The 21,676-nt window shown below is 44.7% G+C and overlaps 2 protein-coding genes across 4 annotated transcripts in view; one reads left to right on the top strand and one right to left on the bottom strand.

The window, feature by feature from the left end:
* Positions 1–7,308, top strand: part of marchf8 (membrane-associated ring finger (C3HC4) 8) — a 29,720-nt gene extending 22,412 nt beyond the window's left edge. For 2 of the 3 annotated variants that reach the window (XM_018730184.2, XM_018730183.2), the window contains 3 exons: positions 2,641–2,821; positions 2,926–3,061; positions 4,896–7,308. In XM_018730184.2, coding sequence (XP_018585700.1) covers positions 2,641–2,821; positions 2,926–3,061; positions 4,896–5,200 — 622 coding nt within the window. In that variant the 3' untranslated portion in view covers positions 5,201–7,308. Of the gene's footprint in view, positions 1–2,640; positions 2,822–2,925; positions 3,062–3,587; positions 3,603–4,895 lie in introns of all 3 variants that reach the window. The other variant, XM_018730185.2, reaches the window with a different exon arrangement.
* Positions 7,309–7,429: 121 nt separating this feature from the next.
* Positions 7,430–20,177, bottom strand: alox5a (arachidonate 5-lipoxygenase a). The gene is made up of 15 exons (XM_018730229.2): positions 19,894–20,177; positions 15,847–16,045; positions 15,666–15,747; positions 14,443–14,565; positions 13,935–14,041; positions 13,163–13,335; positions 12,570–12,716; positions 11,969–12,172; positions 11,695–11,781; positions 11,115–11,293; positions 10,849–10,970; positions 10,364–10,464; positions 8,991–9,161; positions 8,322–8,532; positions 7,430–8,174 (listed from the first exon to the last, which is right to left on the bottom strand). Exons 1-14 carry the CDS (start codon positions 20,041–20,043, stop codon positions 8,353–8,355), a joined length of 2,025 nt encoding a protein of 674 aa, XP_018585745.1. The 5' UTR covers positions 20,044–20,177; the 3' UTR covers positions 7,430–8,174; positions 8,322–8,352.
* Positions 20,178–21,676: the final 1,499 nt, after the last annotated feature.

Genomic DNA, 21,676 nt, shown 5'->3' with positions numbered 1-21,676 from the left:
GTTTATGACCCCCTGAGTTTCGGAAATGCTTAGCGTCCTCTGAGAAGCACGGCACGTGGATGATGCCCTGTAGCTCGCCTGAGATTTGCCCTAGATGTAATTGATGGCTCCTCATGATTTTTGAATCTCCGTAAGAATGCAGCTTCAGCCAAAGAGAGGGTGTGTTTGAAGTGCTTTTTGGATGCTGATTGGTGTGGACACCAACCTTCTGAATTTTTCCGAAGCCTCTGCGGCTTTTCTAAATGGCTGCCGTGTCGCACAGATCACAGTTGGGTCCCTGGGCATGAATCCCATGTCCACACCCTTCAGAGTCTTGGCCACAGGACACACATCTTTAGGAAAGAGTCTGCAGAGAGAGCTCTCAAAGTGTCTCCAGCCTTGGAGAGTTCAGCTGTTGGAGTGCAGGTTTTGGACCAACACTTGTTAAAAATGTGTTGTTCTTGGGACAGCTGGTAGGGTAGTGGTTAGAGCTGTTCCTTTTAGACCCAAAGGCTGCAGGTTCAAATCCCACCTCCAGCTGTAGTACCCTTGAGCATGGTACTTACCCTAAATTACGCCAATAAAATTACCCAGCTGTATAATGGATAAGTAGATTAACAGTTTAAGTTGCTTTGTGTATCTAGCAGTGTAAGTAACCTTGGTGAATAAGGTGGGTGGTCTAGTAACACTGCATAGTATCCTTTGGAGAAAAGCGTCTGCTAAGTGAGTAAATGTAAATGCTTTGGAGAGAAGCGTCAAATAAATGTAAATGTTTGTTTCCTGAGTAAAATCACAAGTAACATCCATTGTCGGCACACACTGTGGAAAAAATGTCCACCCAATGTAATGAAGGGGCTATATGTGCACAACAGCTCTTATGTTTCAGTAAGCCTGAGTCCCAGCTGCTGTGTGTTGGCAGGTATCAATGCAGCTGTTGTGCTCCACACACACACTTGGTGGAAAGTGTCCTCTGGGCTCTGGGGTGAAATCACCGCTGCTCTGCGTTCAAATGATTTGGGAGGACGGCGCTTTATGGACAAATGCTTAAATGTTTACAAGATTACGTCTTGTTCTGTTGAAGTTTGGGAAAGGCTATGGTGTAACTTAGCGTGCAGTTTCTTAATTCGTCCTGGCAGCCTTGATTAGGTTGTTCTGTATTTACTTAATGAAATGTGAACAAAAGGAACAGAAAGTATTGCTTTGACTAAAGTTTATAGCGTAACCAGTTACATATTAACTCATTTAAGGGGCTTCTGAGGCTGGCAGTTACCCTGTTCTGAAAGAGGAGATCAGTAACTTCATTAACAATGTAAATTTGACTGATTTAACTTTCTTCACACACACATTTTCTGAACCGCTTGTCCCATTCGGGGTCGCGGGGAGCCAGAGCCTAACCTGGCAACACAGGGCGTAAGGCTGGAGGGGGAGGGGACACACCCAGGATGGGACGTCAGTCTATCGCAAGGCACCCCAAGTGGGACTCGAACCCCCAGACCCACCGGAGAGCAGGACCCAGTCCGACCCGCCGTGTGAGTGTATGTGAGTGTGAGAGAACTTTCTTCATATTATCATTAGAGAAAATTAGATTTCCTCCTAATTTTTTCTGGAGTGACTTTCTTTTCCTTCAGAAAGAAAACCCCTAGTGTGTCAGCTATTCCAGTCGATTCTGTTACGTAATGTCAGTAGTCTTTAGGGTTAAGTCTTTTTTAGGAATGTGAATCGGGATTAGCAAAGGGGAAGAACACAGGATGATGGGTTAAAGTGTAATTGCATAAACTGCAGGCTTGTGACTTACTAATAACTATATTTATATACCAGTTGTACAACATGTAGGGTTTTGTTTTGCGAATATTTCTGGGTGATGTGTGTTTTCTCTGACGTACCCTGCTTCATCTTTTTGAATTTGTTGCGTTATTAGCCACGTCGGTAACATACACATGCGAGTGCATTAGGTGTACTAGTCGTAATAGGACATTAAATGCAGTATGGCTACTTCTAAATTAAATAGATCAGTTTTTGCCCTGGTTTTGGTAGAGTTATTAAACTTAGCCTGATTTAGTTTTTACTTTGGGATTTTGAAATGTTGTAATTTGTCATTAGTTTGTACTAGACTGTACTCTGAACTTCGCACAGAGTAAAGAGGATCGACACTACGCTTAAGGAGTTGTGAATGTCTGTGTGAATTAGTGCTGTAATGGGTCATAATAAAGTTCCCCAATATTCTCCCTGTGTGTCATCCCATTATATTCATTAGGGTGACATTAATGTTAACAGAGCTGTTCTGTTGCCCCAGCAGAGAAGTCGGTTCACCGAAGGCCAACGGGCTGAATGTGATACATCGGTGATCAGAGGAGAGCTTTATATGTTCCTGCAAGTGTTTTTGTATGAGTTCTCTCTGAAAGAGGGGAAATAATCCTATAAATAACCAGTGGGTAACAGGGCACACCATTAGGATATGTAAAATGAAGGTGTTTTGGCACCTTCAGCAGGGAGTTAAACCATCTGAAGGCTCATACAGGAAACGTAACGTTTTATAGACTGTTTGGGACATTGAGTTATTGCTCTCATCACAGTTTCTTGGGTAGATGGTGTAATGTAAAGCAGTAACTTACACTGATGTTGCCAAAACCTGAAAACGAGTGCAGTCTTTGACACTTGCAGGATCTGCCACTGCGAGGGGGACGAGGATAGCCCACTGATCACCCCGTGTCACTGTACGGGCAGCTTGCGCTTTGTCCATCAGTCCTGCCTGCAGCAATGGATCAAGAGCTCCGACACACGCTGTTGCGAACTCTGCAAGTTCCAGTTCATCATGGAGACCAAGCTGAAGCCACTGCGCAAGGTGGGAGGATCGTGCCGACGGGGCTACATCTGAGCGTCTTTGATCCTCACATTGTCGCTTCATCTTCCTCCTCCAGTGTTTTAACGTCTGCAACTTTTTCTCAGTGGGAAAAGCTCCAGATGACGCCCAGCGAGAGGCGGAAGATCATGTGCTCCGTCACCTTTCACGTCATCGCCATCACCTGCGTGGTGTGGTCCCTGTATGTGCTCATTGACCGCACCGCCGAGGAACTCAAACAAGGTCAGGCTAGTGGTATATAGCCAAAGCCTGGCTCCTCTCGCTCTGTATCTTTCTCTCCTGTGTTTGGCATTACAGGATGTTAGTGCTAGCCTCAAGCTTCTGTCTAACTATGAGCTTTTACCTGTACAAGGGCTAGTGGTATTACTTGTTTTTCATTCATGAAGTGGTAAAACATTCGTTAAAGGCGACTCCAGATCCTAGTATGGTAACTTTTTGGTAGCTCTGATAACTTAAAATGGGTTAAACAGCCTATGGTGTGAAAGGAATACATTGCAGTGTGTGGGATGAAAATGTACCTAGGAGAGAAGGTCACTGTAGATATCATTTTAATGATTGTCAAGAAGCTTGCAGTGGTGCGGGGGAGGTTAGTAAACAGATACAGCAGAGCTGAGGTGTTTTGGAATAACAAAGATAAGCCTCTTAGACTGAATGTACTGTATGTCTAACATGACCCACTAATGAGTCTTCTCTTGGCTACCGCATATTTTTAGTAATGCGTTATCCATGAACTTTTTTAACCATGCAGCCGGAAGAATACCAGGTAAACATTTCTCCCTTTAATATATCACCTTGTTTACCTTTAAAACGTCACACTGCAGCAGTAACAGGTGAACGTCATTGTTTTGTGACCACCCCTCCATTTCCAGCATGGCGGAGCTGAAATCATGGCGTCATGCACACATGCATCTGACACGATTGCGCATCCTCGCTGGCACGTGTGTGTTGCAGTTTGAGAACGGCAGTGCACCTGGAAGCGGTCGCTACCCTGTGTGCTGTAGAGTGGAGCTCTCTGTGTGTGTCTTGCTGTGCATGAACTTAACACACGGCAACAGGTGGCAACTGTCTCAGCAGTGAAGGAACATGAGGAAGTGTGCAGTCTGCCCCGGGACACGCGTGCAGGAAGTAGGAGGCAGTCGAACCTACGAGTATGCAAATGGGGCATGGTGTACACTGTTACCATGGCATCGTGCTCCTCTGCTACCCAGCAATCGGCAGCAGCGCCGGTTGCTGCAGTGAGCTAAGCAGCGAGGCCTACTGTTCAGTAGTGACCATCAGGGCAGCAGAGCCCGTGTTGATCCTGCATTCTGCCCGCGCTCCTCCCACCCGTCAGCCACTGGACTATGTGTTAGATCCCGGCTCTGTGAGCACCAAGAGTGCACAGGTATCCCAGGCCACAGCGTTGGTTCAAATACACACTGCCCATGTGAACATGGTGTGTCAAGTTTTTTGTCATTCACTTATGAGTAAGTGTGTATGCGCACCGTGACTCGAGTGTGAGGTGTCATTTGCCAGCCAGGCTCCCAGCAGCTGTGTAACCAAGGCACAGTTGGGGAAGTGCTTGAGTTGAGCTGGGCTGCTGCACAGGCGCATTCTGCTTCTCTGCCAGGTTCCTGCAAGTTGGTTTCCAGTAGTTGAAATTATGTTGCGCGCGCACACACACACACAGACACACACACAGACAGACAAACAGACAGTGCAAAGAGGAAAGGAACCAGAGCAGCAGAGGGGAGATGTGAGCCAGAGGACCATGTGTCATCTGCCCTCTACTTCCTGGCAGACATGGACATAGTGCAGGCTGATACAGAAGTGACCGAAAAGAAAAACCGTTGGGGGAATAATGATGTTTCACAACGTTTATCCATACAGTTTGGCATATCTGAAAATAGCTGAAAGGTTTTCTTTGAATTTAAAATAAATAAATCTTGGTGTAGCCTCAAGAAATACGACAACAGTTTTTTGTGTTGGTGTGTTCTGCACTCATGATCTTATGTTCATTATCAAGGCTTTGGACGTGTGTGTTTTTACACCATGTTGCTGTGCCTTTGCACCGCAGGTATACTGGAGTGGCCGTTCTGGACCAAGCTGGTGGTGGTGGCCATCGGTTTCACGGGTGGACTAGTGTTCATGTACGTACAATGCAAGGTGTACATCCAGCTGTGGCGGAGGCTCAAGGCCTACAACAGAGTCATATATGTGCAGAACCGCCCAGAGACGTGTAAACACATAATTTTCGAGAAACCGGTTCTCATGGAGCCAAACTGCGAGAACAAGGAAGCCCTGGCACCTATGCAGTCGGACACAAACTCTTCGCAGTACGCCGAAACGGAGGACTACGGCATGGAAATCCTTCACGTATGACCCACCGGGTATGACGCCCCCTGCAGGTGCGATGCAGCTGCAGCCACTGCCACTAGGGCTCTGCAGTGTTTGCGTTGGTCTCATTCCTGTGCGCTGTGGACTACTTGGTATGAGCCCCTCGACACGGACCGCGAGCATTCTTACTACTGCCGTTTACTGCTGTTGTACCACACCTGGTAAGTGAGTTAAGGTTACTTATGCGAGGTCTGATGTCCATACCATGTATTCAAGCACTTTTTCTTTCCACTACAACAGCTCTCCTCTTTTACTATGAATAAATTGCTTTATAATGTGTGTATTATACAGAGAAACTTGAAGTTAAATGTTCCTTTTTATATGATTTTGTATGCCCAAATTCATACATTGTGTGGAGCAAAAAAAGGTGAAGTTGAAAAGATTTCCTGTGGGGTTTTTTTTTTTTTTTTTCTTTTTTGAGACTTCAGCGCAAATGGTCCGATTGTTTGGTTCCGTGGCCAGTTTTGTTGCTGTGGTTAATGATACCAGTGACGCCCTGCCTTTTTCGGTCATTCAAGTCAAAGTAAACCATACTTGGTTTTCCCCCAGGTGAACCCATCAGAACTGAGAGAATGTCAGCTTTTTACATACACTTTTCTACAAATGATGAGAATTTTCTTGCCAAATCTGTCAAAATGATGCAACATTTCACGAGGACTGGCTTTTTTTTTTTTTTTTTTTTTGCAGCACTGTTTTTAACCTTGTTAAAATGTTTTGTTTTTTTTTTTTTTCCTTCCTGATCGTGTGCAGACCATTTGATAAAATTGTTCCTCATGCTTCATTAACCCTTCCTGAGTCCACCTGGTGTTACGACCGTGTTTTCCTGAATGGTTTATCTGTTCGTCCGTCTCCCGTTTTGTCTTTTCTCTTCAATGTTCCTCAGTGTTCTTTGATGCGCCTCTTTTCATTGGCTTCCGACAGCATTGTCTCACTCAGCCAATCACGCAGCGTTTTGTGTCATATTAATTTTCGAAGGAGTGACCCAAAAGCATCATGCGGTTTTTGGTCAGTAAAATTCCTTTTCCCTGATTGGGGGCACAAGTATAACTATAGCTGCTTGATGGAACTAGAAGGTGGTGAATTCAGCCCACTGGCATCTGCTGGGTGGAGAAAATTAACAGTGGGTAAAATATGGCTCTTTCCATCAGTTACATTTTGTACATTTTCAGCATTTCCAAGTTCCTTTCATGCCACACTGTTTGTCACTTTTAAAAACATAGACAGCGTAACCAACAGCGATAAATGTCTGTTCCTGGAAGCCCCACTGCCCATGACGTCACAGAGCAGTGCTGCCACCTGCTGGAGGGAATGTCACTTTGGCAGAGGCCTCATAAATGTATCATAAACATGTTATAATCCCCAAAGCAGGTGCAAATGGCTGTTTTGAAGTGCAATTATCCTTTGTTAAAAAGATGATTTATCCATTTCCTGTTGATGTTGTTTATAGGGTGGATTGGTTCCGTTTATTCTGTTTGTATATGTAGACAAAAGACGAAAACAGACTTTTGTTTCTTACCGTTTTAAGTGTGGTTTCTGTATAGCAACAATAGTAAATGTTAAGTTGCAGGTGCGAAACTGAGATGACTACCGATCTTCCCCCAGCTCAGTCCCCATCCTCCCCTTTCCGGTAAAGATGCCTCGCCCGTAAACCTGACTGCGCCACACACACTTCTGGCTCTCCGGACAGTTCCCCTGCCCCACACAGCCAGTTTTGTACCCTGATCAGTTTCACTAGTGTGTGCTGTGAACTTTTTAAAGTTAAAGTGTAAAGTTTGGGTAGTACGTTTTTGTTACAGTTGAGAGACCATTGCGAAGCGGTGGCATGGAAAGTTCCGGAGAGCATCATCGACTCCAGACGACTGAGGATGAGAAAATACTGACAATGACAGACTGAACGCTTTCTGTCCAAATGATTGCTCCTTATTTAAATATATCCTCCCCTGGTCTGGTTTGTTCTCTTGGAACTCGTAGTAATATTAAACCTTCTTTGACAGTGAAAGCCCTGTAAGCGGCTCTATCGTTTTGAACCTGGTCCGAAAGTTCACAATTCGCAAAGCTTTTCCCATCAAGTGTAGAACAAAAAAAAAAAAAAAGACACGGCACAAAAACGCTACCAAATTCACCCCGTGGACGTGTGTGGTCCTTGACATGTGCTCTCACATCTCCTCTTTCAATTTGCTTTAAGTGTATGATAGGCATAAAATCACAATACTTGACTCGCCTTTCTGTGGTGATATTTGATATTTCCCAACTGTATTTCGTATTCTGACTTTGAATTTATTTGATGCATTTGTGTGGAATTTGGTTGCAAGTACTGTTATAAATTTATTGATTTTTGAGTTTTTTTTTTTCCCTTTAAACAATTGTTTAAAAAAGTAATAAAAATTGATATGAACCTTTTTATTTCTGCAGCTGTCTGCCCATGTTTCTCCATAAAGTTATAAATGTTGTAATGTCCATCCAGGCCATTAGTCTTCTGACTCCCCAACTAGACGAAAAGCGCTACTGTAAGACCCCTGAGCAGCAGCGCGTGTGTGTTTTGTAGGTGCGCTATACCTTTCCCAATTATAATGGCTCAGAAGGTAACTAGATTTTTAAAATTTTTTTTTTTTTGGCTGACATGACATGTTTTAAACAGGTGACTGACCAGAGCAATAAACAAAAGCGTACATATCTGTCCAAAGACCAGTATATTTTAGTTTTGCTCACGTCTTTATGAATATGGCAGTTTTCAGTGCTCTTGACTATTTTAAAACATTTATCAAACTCAATGACAACAGCAGTATTAGACAACTGAAGTATCCTGTGAAAGGGCATGTGGAGTCGTCTTATGTTTCCTGAGCTGCATCCCATGTTCACAGGTGTGTGTGTGTGTGTGTGTGTGTGTGTGTGTGCGTGCGCGTCTGTCTGTCTGTCTGTCTCAACGTCTGGCGACTCATTTCCTCTCAGCTTGGAGACACTGCATTTAAAAAAAAAAAAAAAAAAAAAACGTAAATAAAAATAACATTGTCATACTGAACCGCAGAGCAACACTTTGCAACATGGTACTCCCAAAATACCCGTCGGCTCCATTGCATCTGTAACATAGCGAGGAGACGTATTTTACCTGTTTCAGGAAAAGCTGCGGTGAAGGGCTGCTACACGGCAACGCTGTTGGGGATGCGGTCCGGCGACAGGTAATAATAGGGCAGCTTCTTGCCCTCGTTCCTGCTCTTGATGAAACTGGTGATCTCCGTGAGCTTTTTGCGGAATTTCTCCATGGCTGCTTTCGCTGGCTTCTCCGTGAAATGTTCATCGGGGTACATGCCTAAAAACAGCTGTGGGGAAACATGGTGCACGAGTGTCACAATCGGTCCTGCAAGGGCTCTCGTGACGTTGGCGCACCGAGCGCAGAATCTACTGCACTGGTTCTTGTAGGACTTTCCTCCGCAGGAAGTCATTTGTCTGTACAGAATTTATTATGCAAAGTCCCATTGCAGGTACTAATGAGGCTTTTCTCTTCACGTGAACTGGGGTAGTGAAAACAAAGGTTGTGGTGCTCTAGGGTGTATCGCTTCCCCCCCCCCCCCCCCTTTGTACAGTTTACGGTGCAACACACTGCACAGTGGAGACCTTTTCAAGAGGAACATTAAACACAATCCAGTTGCTTTCACACATGAATACTACTACTGTCCAGGCACGCTCACGATGAATGTGAAGTTCATGGCCATCAGTTCTTGCCGAAGGATCTTGTGTGTGAAGAAAGGGCGGTTTACGAACTGGTTTGCTGGCTCACCTCGTTCTCCTGGAACTGGCTGAGGGCCCACACGGCGCCAAGGTGCCAGCAGGAGCGACCGCGGTCGGGAAGGCTCTCGATGATGTGCTGCACCGTCACTGTGCCCTTCTTGGTGGGTGGTGCCTTGCGCATCGTGGGGGGAGAATTGGGGATCCAGGAGCACCAGTCATACTGGAGCAGAGAGGACAGAGAAACCTCAGGAAACTTCTAGACGGCCGAAGAGCTTTTGCCAGAGTGGGGCATACGGCAATTCGAAATGCACTGCTGTGGCTGTTAATTTACTGAAACCAGCCAGATGCACTTTTGAACATCTGTTTTTGCTGCGTGCGTCAAGCCAGCTGTGCTCTCCAGTTTAAGGTCCATGTAGTCTTGTATCAAATATACGAATAACTCGTGTTGCAATTTAGAATTAAGTAGCAAAGACTGCAGTTGTATTCAGTCACAATGAACTCAGATTTAAAAGCAAAATCCTTAATTTGTGGCAAGTGAAACTTCACAATAAAGGACAAAGTTCTGTTTTATACTGACAAAATTGTATGTGAAAACAATTTGTTTTAAATCTTTTATTAGGTCAAATACTTCCTGTGTTCATACTGAGATGGTACAAAGAATAAATGCGACTAAATTGTATCATAGCAGAGCATGTGGGTGGCACAGCAGGTAGCACTGGTGCCTGCAGGAACCCACGCTCAGGATGTAAGTTTGATTGCCACTCGCTCTGTGTGGAGTTTGCACATTCTTCCTGTGTTCTTCAGGTTCCTAAAGATGCTCCTGTTTCCTCTCTCAGTCTGAGGACACCACTGACTCTGAGCTGCCCGTAGTGTGTCCACTGATCCATTTGGCAGACACTTTTCTCCAAGGCATCTCTCAATGAACACCAGTATCTAAGGTGTCTCCCAACACTAGACACACCACACTAGAGTGCACTGCCTACAGCCAGTTAGGAAGAAGGAAGATGGTTTGACGTTTGAGACGAGACCCTCAACCACGGCCTGTTTTACCATTTCCTGTGTGGGCTCCAGACGGGGAGGCTCATACTAGACTGAGGAAGTAGATACTGCTGACGGCACTAATTTAGGAAACGCAGCAGAGCTGACCTCAGAATAAGCTCTTCAACAAAGAACCTGCATGCCACCTAGGTACCTCTTTCACAGTCTAGCATACTGATTATTACAGTACATTTCACTGTGTTTTCTAACACCAGTTGTTGATGGCTAGCTGACTGGTTCCGCCAGATGGTGGCACCACCAACCAATAGACTGTCACTCTCTGGGTGGTTTGTGGTCTCTTCCGTTTGAGTGGAAGAGGAAAGTGTGTGCCCGTTCGGTATGACGTAGCTTAAGGTCCGAGGTCCATCTTGCTGGGGTGCCTACCTGTCCAAAGTTGATGCTGGCGTGCTGTGCTGAAGCGGTGAAGATCACTGTTGTCAGGTACTCGATGAGCTGCTCCCGCGTCTTCAGGGACTTGGGGAACTCTGAGGTCAGACAAACAGGCACAAGCAGGCCCTGCATGTAGTGTGGTCATTTACAGCATTTCACCGTGAGCATGTTTTAGAAGGGTGATGAGGATTTCTTTGATAGTCCTAGCTGAGGGGAGCATTGAGTTTGGTTTTGAAGTGGTATGAAGTGTCCTTTGGTTTCAAAATGTCTTTTTTGGTTTACCATCAGGAAGTTGCCGTTTAGAGGAAATCTACTTTGTGATGCAAGACACAGGAAGCGTAGTTAACTAACCCTCACATCCATGCATCACCCTTACAGTGGTTGGGTGGTTCTGCTTTATTTTCTTTGATATCATCCGTCTCACGATGTCATTTTGAGCCACCCAGTTTTAGGAAAAGAGCAGAGCTGGTTTTACCCACCGCATTCGTCTTGGTCCTGCATTCCAAAGCTACACACGTCCTTGACAAAGGCCTGGATCTCCTCGTCGTCCTGCACAGTCTCATCGCTGCTGTAGTAGATGCTCACTATATCTGTGACAAAGCTACCGAAACACAGAGGCTCATTACGAGATCAGTTCGACAGTGATGATGATTAGAGTTGCACTAAAGAAAGCAGTTACTGTGGAATTGTACAGGAACAGACCAATTGCATGACATGCATCATCACCAGCATCTCTTGACCTCACCTTTGGACTGCTTTCCAGACCCTCAGTCCATCATCTCGGTAGTAGTAATAGGGCAATTCTTCCTCGCTTTCCAGGCCACGGGCCTTGATGGCCTCAGGGAAGCAAAGGGATTTGTATGTGAAGGTCTTCATGGACTTCTGCACCAGCTCCACATGGCCTCCCCCTCCAGTGCCATTAGCCTTCAGCCCAAACACATGTCATCTCATTAGACTTCCTCAAACTGACATCCCCCAAGCTCCCCCAGGACAAATGGTCGGTCTCCCTCCTCGCTCTGTGTTGCACCATGGTCTCCGAAGAAATTAAATTTTGTTCCACTGTATACAAGCTATATAGAGGAATGACAATAAAACAATTTGAACTTCAACACTGAACCTAGAGGCCAACACACACACTAGTGCCTCTGCAGACTGAGCACAGTCTCTCACACCATTGCAACATCATGCCGCAAACCTGAAACACACTTCTCTGCAGCGTCTGGTTTTGTGAAAACACCCTCCTCCCATTATGAAAATATGAAGGTGGAATTTCTGCAGCAGATCTTAATGAGCATTTGTTTGGTTGTCAACGGACATAAACCCACCTTATCAAAGAGTCCACATTCACAGATAAGCTGCTCTCTGGCTTTGGTGTTGATGGCGATGGTGAAACGAATATGAGGAAGAAGCAACTGTGGGGGGGGGGAAAAACACTAAGTGTAAAAAAAAAAATGCAGCGGTACGTAGTACTGCCTCAGAAATGTAAGAAACCATGCAAATTAGCAACCCCCCCCCCCCCGAAACAATGTGATGCCTTGCACTGTGAATCTATGACTGCCCTCCACAGCAAATCATCCGAGAGTCCATCTCGGGACTCGCCTTAAACGCTGGATGGACGGCCGGGAGCTGCCGGAACATGGCGATCCCAAACACCTCGGAGATCAGGTGAGTACGCAGGAGGTGTGTTACGGTTTGATGCACGTGGAAGTCAGATGACCGCACCCAGATCTTGGCCAGCAACCAGTCGTATTTGTCATCGGTGGGAAGGAAAATGGGGTTGTCCTCCCCTGGAGTTTGTCCCAGCTGTAGAAAAGACAAAATCCTTACTCTAGTAATGCCTGTGAAAGTATTGGTCCGACTTTGGACTTTGGCAGAATATCTACTCATTCAAAGTAACTAAATCACAGTAATGTACCATGTCAACCATCTGTTTACATTTATTCATTTAGCTGCTCCTTTTTTTCCAGAGCAACTTACAATGGTTTATTCATTTATACAACTGGGGAGTGTTTACCACAGTATTTTATGGGGAAGTGTCTCATTCAAGGGTACGACACCAAGAGGTGGAATTTATACTTGGAACCTCTGAGTTCTGACCACTGTGTTACATGCACTGTAAGCAAGCAGCACGTAAAGGTACATGGTATACGGTTCCTGAAGGACTGTCACTGATGCTGCCCTGCATGGAGTGGTATGTTACCTGGATAGCAATTGGGAGGATTTTGTTCTGGACGTTCTTGTACAGCATACAGATGGGTGCCGCCAGATACTGCAGAGTGCAGGGGTCCGTGGAATTGGGGCTGATGCCTTCCATAATGGCGTAATCTGCAATATAGATGTTTCCTGCCTACACACAACACACCGAAGATTAGAGAAAAATCCACATGCAACCTGAAGGCCAATGGCTCTCTCTCTATATCTATATGTATTCACACACACATACATATATATACATGGAAAAATCTGTTATATGAACTAATGTTACTTCAGTGGTGCCACTTAAGGCTAATTAGAGTTCCTTTCAATTAAATGGGGAAAAAAAGTAGAATTTTTTCTAAATGTCTTTATTCCCACACAAGTGGAATATGAGGAAGCTTGTCAAAGGACTTTTTAAACTCTTAGGAAAGAGCCTAGAACAAGAACATAGTATTTAAGATGGTTCTTGTGTTTCTCAGCAGTGTCCCCTGGATGACCATGGCTGAGGGAAATGTCCTCAGTAAATGGGAACATTTTTTAAGGCGCTGTTCCTCATTGACCTCCTCTGTGGGTCCAAGGTGAGCTTTATAGGCTCACCTTCACCTCCTCTTCCAGGGTGAGATCCCTCTCCAGGCAGGACTCCACCATGGCACTGGTGACGGGGAAATTGTCCGGAATCTTTGTGCTCTTCTGCATCATGACCGGGTTGCAGCCATTTAAAAACTGGTACCCAAACATGAAGTCCTCCTGCCAGTGCTGCATCACGTACTCTGCCAGGGACAATAGGAAATATTGGTCATGCAACAGGTTCCATGACGTCAACCTGTGGACCGATCATTCGAGACACCTCAACGCTCAAAATCTGGTCGCCGATGTGTACTCAAGGATGACCCTAACCCCCATCAGCTGAGTTTCTGACATTTGAAGTTTGACTTGGTGGCTATCGCTCTGAGCATGGGCTTCATATATGGGAGGTGTCTTTTCATTTGCAATGTTTTACTGGAAACACCTCCGTGAGCTTGCGATTACTCATAGTAAACATTGCTTACGTGCATTAGAACAAACTGTCTTATCTCAGCCCTTGACCACTGCTATGCAAATGTGTTTTCAAGACTGCTCCCTTGTGCAAGTTAGCAACCACTTGTAATGGGAGTTGAACCAACTCGTACTGGGGTTGCATTGCAGTTCCGAGGTTGATTTATGGCATGAAAAGCCTGGAATGGCAGGGTGAACCCTGTCTGAACCGCTCAGGGGCCTTCCCAAAGGACCTTCCTAAGGATTCGGAATCGCTGCACTCGGTTCATGTGCGATTGCCCCACTTTGCGCCAAATACGAGCTGCAGAAGAGCAGCCCTTGAGTCACTGCCAACCTGAGATGGTGTTGCTGATTCTCACAAAGATGCGCTCAAAATCAGCAAAGTCATTCCACGAGGACTGGAACATGTGCATGAACCGGTTCACGTAGAGGTTCTCGATCCTGGAACAGACAGGCACAAGCGCTCATTTTACTTAGCTCTGTAAAATACAGGAAGTAAAAGGGGAATTGGAGGCACGAAATTCGTGTTACGAAAATATTTGATTAGTCATGAGTTAATAAAGGATAGGTTAACACCAGCATTCACAGCTCTTCCTCGCTTCCTGTCAGCTCGGCTTATTTCATTGCTGGTTTCATTTCATTTGCGCTGTAGCTGCGTTGCAACGCTGATGGAGGCGTAACATGGTGCCTATGGTCTTACCATTCATCTCACAGCGATTGCTGTAACTGACTGACTGACTGACCAACCAACATGAATGAGTCTCTCTGAAACCCTTAACCGGTTATGTAACACCACTAGTCCTTAGATGAAGAACAGCCGTGGTACTGGATGTCATGCTCACGCCTTGCTATAGTTGAGCACAAAGTCGATTCCTTTCTCGCTGTCAAACTGGATGTCCCGGGGGAGCTCCTTGTGGGTGTTGGCATCGATGCTCATTGGGAAGCCGGGGTGCCATTCCCTCCACCTTAGAAAAAAGAGAAAGCCAGGTAGTACAGGCCTTACTAGAGCGCTTCTCCATGCAATTACCTACGATTAATGGTGCAGTTGCTCCTGTGCCCTGGTCACATCGTGCTGTTCTTCAAAGCCAAAGGTTACAATGCAGACTTCTGGCTGCAGGGCTGCTGACACTGGTAATTTATGTTAACTCTGTCCAGGCAAGTTCCTCTTACCTCATTCCCAGAGTTTGAAGTCACTGCAGGCTCTGCTGCCAATACCTCATAACCATGCTAATCCTCTTACTCCTTTTTTTTATTGGTTTTATAAACAGCACAGGCTCGCAACAGCATACAGGTAAGAGACGGTACACCGAGAACAAGCAACTATGTCCACAAACAGGGCTCGGGGTCAAAAAGTCCCAGTTTATCCCAGGTATGATCATTCAGCGCTTTATGGTAATTTCCAGAAGCGTGTCCACATTTTCCAGAGTTCATTAGGATTATCGTGCAAATCAAATGTCAGTTTTTCAAATCGTAGAAATTTAAACACTTGTCATCTACATGTTTAGAGAGGGAACTTCAGGAGTTAACCACAACATGAAAATACGTTTCTTTGCCAAGTAAAGTTCTTGGGATGGGATCTTATGAAATTTCAGAATGAAAGGCAAAGATGTTAAGTCTCCGGTGGTGTGAAGTGGACTCTATACCCACACACAGCAAGTCTGTTCAAGTTCAAGAGGATCGAACCTGCGACACCTGGGTATCGAAATCCAGAGTTTGCCACTTTAAACGGGAAAGAGCGGGTAGAATTAAGAGGGGGTTTCAGCTACATAGCCATACCCCAGACCCCCATTACTGCCAAATCTGTCCAGTATAAAACTGGAAGTAAAGCTTTAACTGAGTTTGCACTGCAGATGAACCATCAGTGATTTCAGAAGGTTAATGGAATTAACTGCTGATTATTGAGTTTGATTTCTCAGTTTTTTGGATTCTGGATTTTTTCTGTGATCATATTAATAGACTAAATAAGATTATCCTTTCATAAGACAACATTTAATTGCCTATATAAGTCATGTTGACTGTATTGTATTTATGTTAAGACAGCAGAGGCTCTCTTAGGATGGCCCACCTGTACACCTTCTGGCGTAACTCCAGCTCTTTGCGTCTGTGCTGCTTTGCCACTCTGGTCTTGTCATTCTGTGGTAGTCGTGCTGATGACAAGAACAGGAAGAATTAGAGCCGTATAGATGGAGAATGACACACACCCACCAATGTCTAAGGAGGTACACATGTCCCCTGTGAGTACGTACCACGTCCATCTCGGAGGATAATCTCTTTGTCATCGGTCACCCATCGGAAACAGGGGAACTCTATGTAGTCTCCCGCTGGCGTCTTCACGGTGATGTACTTGCAGTACCAGTCATCTTGCATCCAATACTTTCGCTTCTCAATCTTTACCAGCTCGATATCGCCAAGATCTTCTGTAACATTGATATCATACGAGTCCACCTGTTTTTGAAATAGAACCAGCAATAGCTATGAGTTGCCTTGATCATCATCAGAGACTTCATACATGACTTCCTGACTTTGATTTAAAAAAAGGTATTGAGGATATGCTTAATCAGTGCCTTGAAGAAATGTGCATTCTTCATCCTCGGCTCATAAATCTCTGCTACCTTTGTTAAAGAGGCTTGGCTTGAATTACCTGTGAGAAGGTTGTATGAAAAAGTAATTTTTGTTGTTATGCGTTCAGCTGTAATGCAGCAATATCCTTTTAAACACTGGTGGCCAAAGATGCACAATATACACAGTATGTTAAAGTGCTGACAAAGCATAGTCCAATCTCAGAGTACACTTTTGTTTTTCTAATTACTTCAGTAAAAGGTCATGTGTACAGTAGGTTGTGTAGACCTTCTAATGCAATAACAAAGGATCCTGGTTCTAGTCTCACCCCTACTTTAGTACCCTTTGATCATGGTACTTGTGCTTGCGGTACACATGTAGTAGTTTAATTAATATGGTTCAGTTACGCACTTGCCATTTTCCTCCTTTTTAACAATTATCCAAAACAATGTAGAATGCTCCAACTCTACAGGGAATACTGACTACAGTAAAGATTTCAAATGCATTTGTCATGTATTAGAATCTAAGCATTTTCAAGGGACGGTTTTATTTCCGTGTACCATGCTTGTGACCAGTTCTGTTGCAGATGGTTGATTTTTTAAATTTTATCATAATTTTCAGTACTCACTACTGCAGATATGATGACCCGTGTGACATGTGAAATGTTGCAGAAGGGGAAGAACTATTCTCTCACATCAGCCTAGACTGCACTTTTCTTTTTTTTTGTGCAAAACAAAATTTATCTGAATTTTAGGCACTTCCCACCCTCCGGCCCAGAGGGAATGGTTCTGATCTTATGTTTCAAGGCGTAAAACTGCTGGCTAAACTCAGACCTACTGAGAATGCATTGCTTTTTGCTATTTAATTTGCTCGTGGAGGACCGCCAAAGGGTGGAAACACAGAAGCAAGAAATAAACACACTGAGAATATTAGCCACTATTGCCGCAGCAGCAGGAAGTGAGTATTAGATCAAGTGCTGAGGAAGAGGACATGACCGCTTAGAAAACAGCACTTGAAATACCTAGTGAACATTGGCCACCCTCTACAGAGGGACAAGAGCAATATGCAACAAATTTCAGTAAAAACAGAATGAGAGTTGATATGAATCTGATTTGTATATTACAATGACCAATGCCCATTACTTTGCTTTACCCTTCATTCATTAAAATAATTCACATAATGTGCAGGATGGAGTTTTTGAGATGTTAGAGTAAAGCTTTGTGTTATTACCTGAATATAGTACACTGTACACCCTACATGCACGCACTTGTCATTATGTGACTCACACCAGCAGGATCTCCTCGCTACAGCTAAATTAGATTTTTAATGACACAAGGACAGCAAACAACAATGTGGTTTATGCTGCAGCACTGCAATCACAGAACAAATTTAAAAAAGAGTAAAGTTCTTTACTTTTGAAAAAAAATACAAAAAATTGTTGGGTTTCATACTGATAATTCAGATAATTGAATTGATTAATCCTGCTGTAAAAGATTGTCAGTAAAGTCGACTGAGACAATTTATGCCTTTTCACTGAATCGATGAAGGAATGTCACGCTTCAGTTGGAAATCTTGTTACCGCCAGTATCTCCTACATAACCACCACACACCCATCGGAACAGATATCAGACTGTATCAAACAGGACAAGTGCTGTTCTCTGCAGATGTACAGTAGTTGCTGTACTTTATCAAATTAAAACTCTGTGTTTTACATCACATATATGAATGGTTACACGGACAAGTTGTTTTACTGTTGAAAGCTGCTTTGTAGTGCATAAAAATATGTGAACAGGTTCGTTTCATTATCTTGGATATATTTAAACATTAAAGTGTGAATCCAAGCCTGTTATTGTAAACTGAAACCCATTATTGTAGAAACAAATTTTCTAAATGCACAAAACCATTTGAATGAAAAACACGAAAAAATATAAATTTATGTCTATGAAACTAAGGAGGGGTGCGGTAGCGCAGCAGGTTTGGCCAGGTCCTGGTCTCTGGCGGGTCTGGGGTTCGAGTCCTGCTTGGGGTGCCTTATGATCGGCTGCTGTCCCATCCTGGGTGTGTCCCCTTGCGCTCTGGTTTGCCATGACCCCACTTGGGACAAGCGGTTTCAGACAATGTGTGTGTGGAGCTATACTCTGCACACTAATTCACACCAACTGCTAAAAAATTCATAAGGAAGAAATTTTACTAAACAAATAATGTATGAAGTAAAGGAAAAAAACAAACAAGGTGAAGAAAAAAAGTTACATCCCACGCCAAAGAAACTCTAACCCCCCCAAACTATACGTTACCATCCTGGCAGCACGAGCAAAGCAGACAGATGCATCCTGCTCATACACCTCTAGCTTCAGAAATCCCCCAGAGCCCACCATAAATCACACAAAGCAGTAAAAACACGGTAAGACCCCAGCTTTTCATAAACGTATACTATATAGGAGAACTGAGAAAGGTTCATAAACATGAACCTTTCTCAGTTCTCCTAAGAATCTAGAAAATTGCAGTCAAACAGGCGATTCTTCCCCAACTGGATACGTGGGAGCCCGGCAGGGGAAGCGTAACCTCACTCAATGTTTCCTAAAAAGCTTTTGAGACCCCACTGATTTGTCTCACCTTAGGTGAATATCAGCGAGCAGACTGCGATAGAACCGCAGACAGACGTCAAAGTTCACGTCACATTTCTTCCAAACAGCTTTTAGGATGTCCTCTTTTTTAGAGATGCACACAAATGAGAACAACATGTTGTGCGTGTGCACAGTGCAAAACGTTTTGACCTCAATGCAAATGTATTTATTCTCAGTGAATGATAAATAACTAGTTGCGAAGACAGCGGGTGGCACAGCGGAGAGAGCTGGTTCCTTTGAACCCAAAGGTTGCAGGTTTGAATCGCACCTGTAGCTGTGGTACCCTTGAGCAAGGTACTTACCCTAAATTGCTCCAGTAAAATTACCCAGCTGTATAAATAGGTAAATAATGGTAAAGTAGCTTAACATTGTAAGTCACTTTGGAGAAAGTGTAATCTAAATGGATAAACACACACACTGTCTGAACCGCTCGTCCCATACGGGGTCGCGGGGAACCGGAGCCTACCCGGCAACACGGGGTAAGGCCGGAGGGGGAGGGGACGCACCCAGGACGGGACACCAGTCCGTCGCAAGGCACCCCAAGCGGGACTCGAACCCCAGACCCACCGGAGAGCAGGACCCGGTCCAACCCACTGCGCCACCGTGCCCCCCTTAATGGATAAATAATTAACTTTTTTTATAAGCCATGTAACAATTCAGAATGATTGTGATACTGCATGCCTCACAAACTCAGGTAAATTCCAAACTTGAGTCCTTCACAAGTTCCTCATATGGTTCATGTGGTAAATGTGGTTTTGTCTGCCCATCGCAAGAAGAGCTGTGGAAAACTTCATCAGTCTTCATAATTATCTTGCAGTAAGAGTTAGTCACCTAAAAGATAACGTGATAAAAAATGAAGCAGACAGACTAAATTGTCTCTTGTGACAAACCTTGATTTGTTACTGAATTCCCGGCGCTCGATGACCTTTTTTCCCCCACCCATCGTCATCGAGTTGACCACTAGGGAGCGCACTGGTTAGCGCTCCGTCACCTTCCTGCCACTCGCATCCCGCTCCCGCTGTCGTACCCTCGACTGAGGTACTTTACCCCGGCCGAAGTTCAACAGCTCAATTCGACAACTTCATCAGGGTGAAGAAGGTCGCCTCTTACCGCCCCCCTCTCGAAGTCGTTGTACAGCGGTTTGTCCAGCAGGGTCTTCTCGCTGCACTTCTCCGTGCCCACCAGAGTCACGTACACGTAGTCGTCCGTCCCCGCGAACCACTGGCTGCCGGTGGCCACGGTAACCGTGTAACTGGGCATGTCGCTCCCGCGCGCGCTGCTCCGGCTCTCCTCGTGCCGCTGCCGCGAATGAAGTTGGCGAAGCCGCGCGACGTCTTGAGAGAAGGAGGGGGGCGGGCGGGAAAAAAAAGGCGGCGTGTTCCTCTTTCTCTGCACGAGCGCTCTTGCCCCCTGACACCCCAAACACTAACTTTTTTTTTTGCTTTTGCATGAAGTCTACACTAAGCAAATGTGTAAACAAACAGCGATGAAACGAAGCGATAACACCAGTATGCTGCGATGCTTCTTGTACTTGCAGTCGCGCGCGCGAAACGTTCGCGAGCCCTCCGTCGTTCAGCCGAATCGCCTCAGAATGCTTCTCTGCACAAAGTTTCGACGAGTTATTTTAAAATATAGCTAATGAAATTCCACAACTCATCATAGATAATGAAGTAGCTGTGTTGAGATTGTACATAACAGCAGAAGTTAGTATTGCCCGTTAAAACAGTAAAAAAGGATGTGTCTCTTCAGAGAAAACACATACGTATCCTTTCCACAAGTGTGAAAATTCAAAGAAAACATTTACTCTGTGAAAATGACACAGAAATGAAGTGGGGGAAGCACGCTAACCACACAGAAGCAGAAGTTCATCCGAATCAATGTACCGACACTTTAAAATAACCCCTATTAGCATCACAACATGACCTGTACCTGTGTGGGCCAAATTTTCAGGTAAAAATACTCAACGGTGAGGCACTTCCAGTCTTTTTCTTAATAAGATGACTTATAGGTCCACTATTCTGGTGAGGGTGACTCATTTTGTACAAAACAAATCCAGTTACAGTACATTTTCTAGTCAAATAAGGGGTGTTGGCGGCTAGCTGTCGATTGCAAGACTTCAGGAAAATTCATGCAAAACGTGTTTGCGGAACAGCGGTGGATGAGGGGAGGACAAAGATGTGTGTGTTCACTGCTGGTGGCCAACACCTCATGAATGAGCCTGGAGCCCAACTTCTACCAGGCCAAAGATAGAGCCGCTGTGCCAGGCCCGTTCGATATTATGTCTTACCGATAACCAAATACAGATGCTCCTCTACTTAGGATGGCTTGACTTACAATTTTTCAAAGTTACAATGGTACAGCGATACACGTTCGATAGAATCCGTACTTAGAATTTTGAGTTTCGATCTGTTCCCGCGCTTGCGATATGCGGTACGACATTCTCTCCAGATACTGGGCGATGGCAGTGAGCCGCAGCATCCGCTCAACCACGCTCGCAGTCTCTGTATTGATCACGCCAACAAGTGTAAACGACCGATACTGTGTTGAAAGTGTTTTTTGTGTTTTCGCATCGCGCCACGTCTACTAAACACCCATGTGTCTCCTGCTTAAATTTGGCCAGCTGTAGGCTATAGTACGTGTTTAAGGTAGGCTAGGCTGGACTATGATGTTTGGTAGGGGCACTACTGTATTCTTTTTGCATTTACGATTTTTCCACTTACGAGGGGTTTATCAGAACGTAACCCCATTGTTAGTGGAAGAGCATCTGTATAAGATGTACCTTTTGGTTAAAAGCCCAGACAGTTATGGTCTGTCAACAATTAGCTTCTTTACTAAAGTCCTTATTGGTGACAAACTCATATTTACACTTCACACATAAATTCACAAATTTAGG

The sequence above is a fragment of the Scleropages formosus genome, chromosome 21, assembly GCF_900964775.1.
Source record: "Scleropages formosus chromosome 21, fSclFor1.1, whole genome shotgun sequence".
Taxonomy (NCBI): Eukaryota; Metazoa; Chordata; class Actinopteri; order Osteoglossiformes; family Osteoglossidae; genus Scleropages; species Scleropages formosus.
The sequence above is the reverse complement of the archived record's forward strand: the minus strand, read 5'-3'. Positions and strand labels throughout refer to the sequence as shown.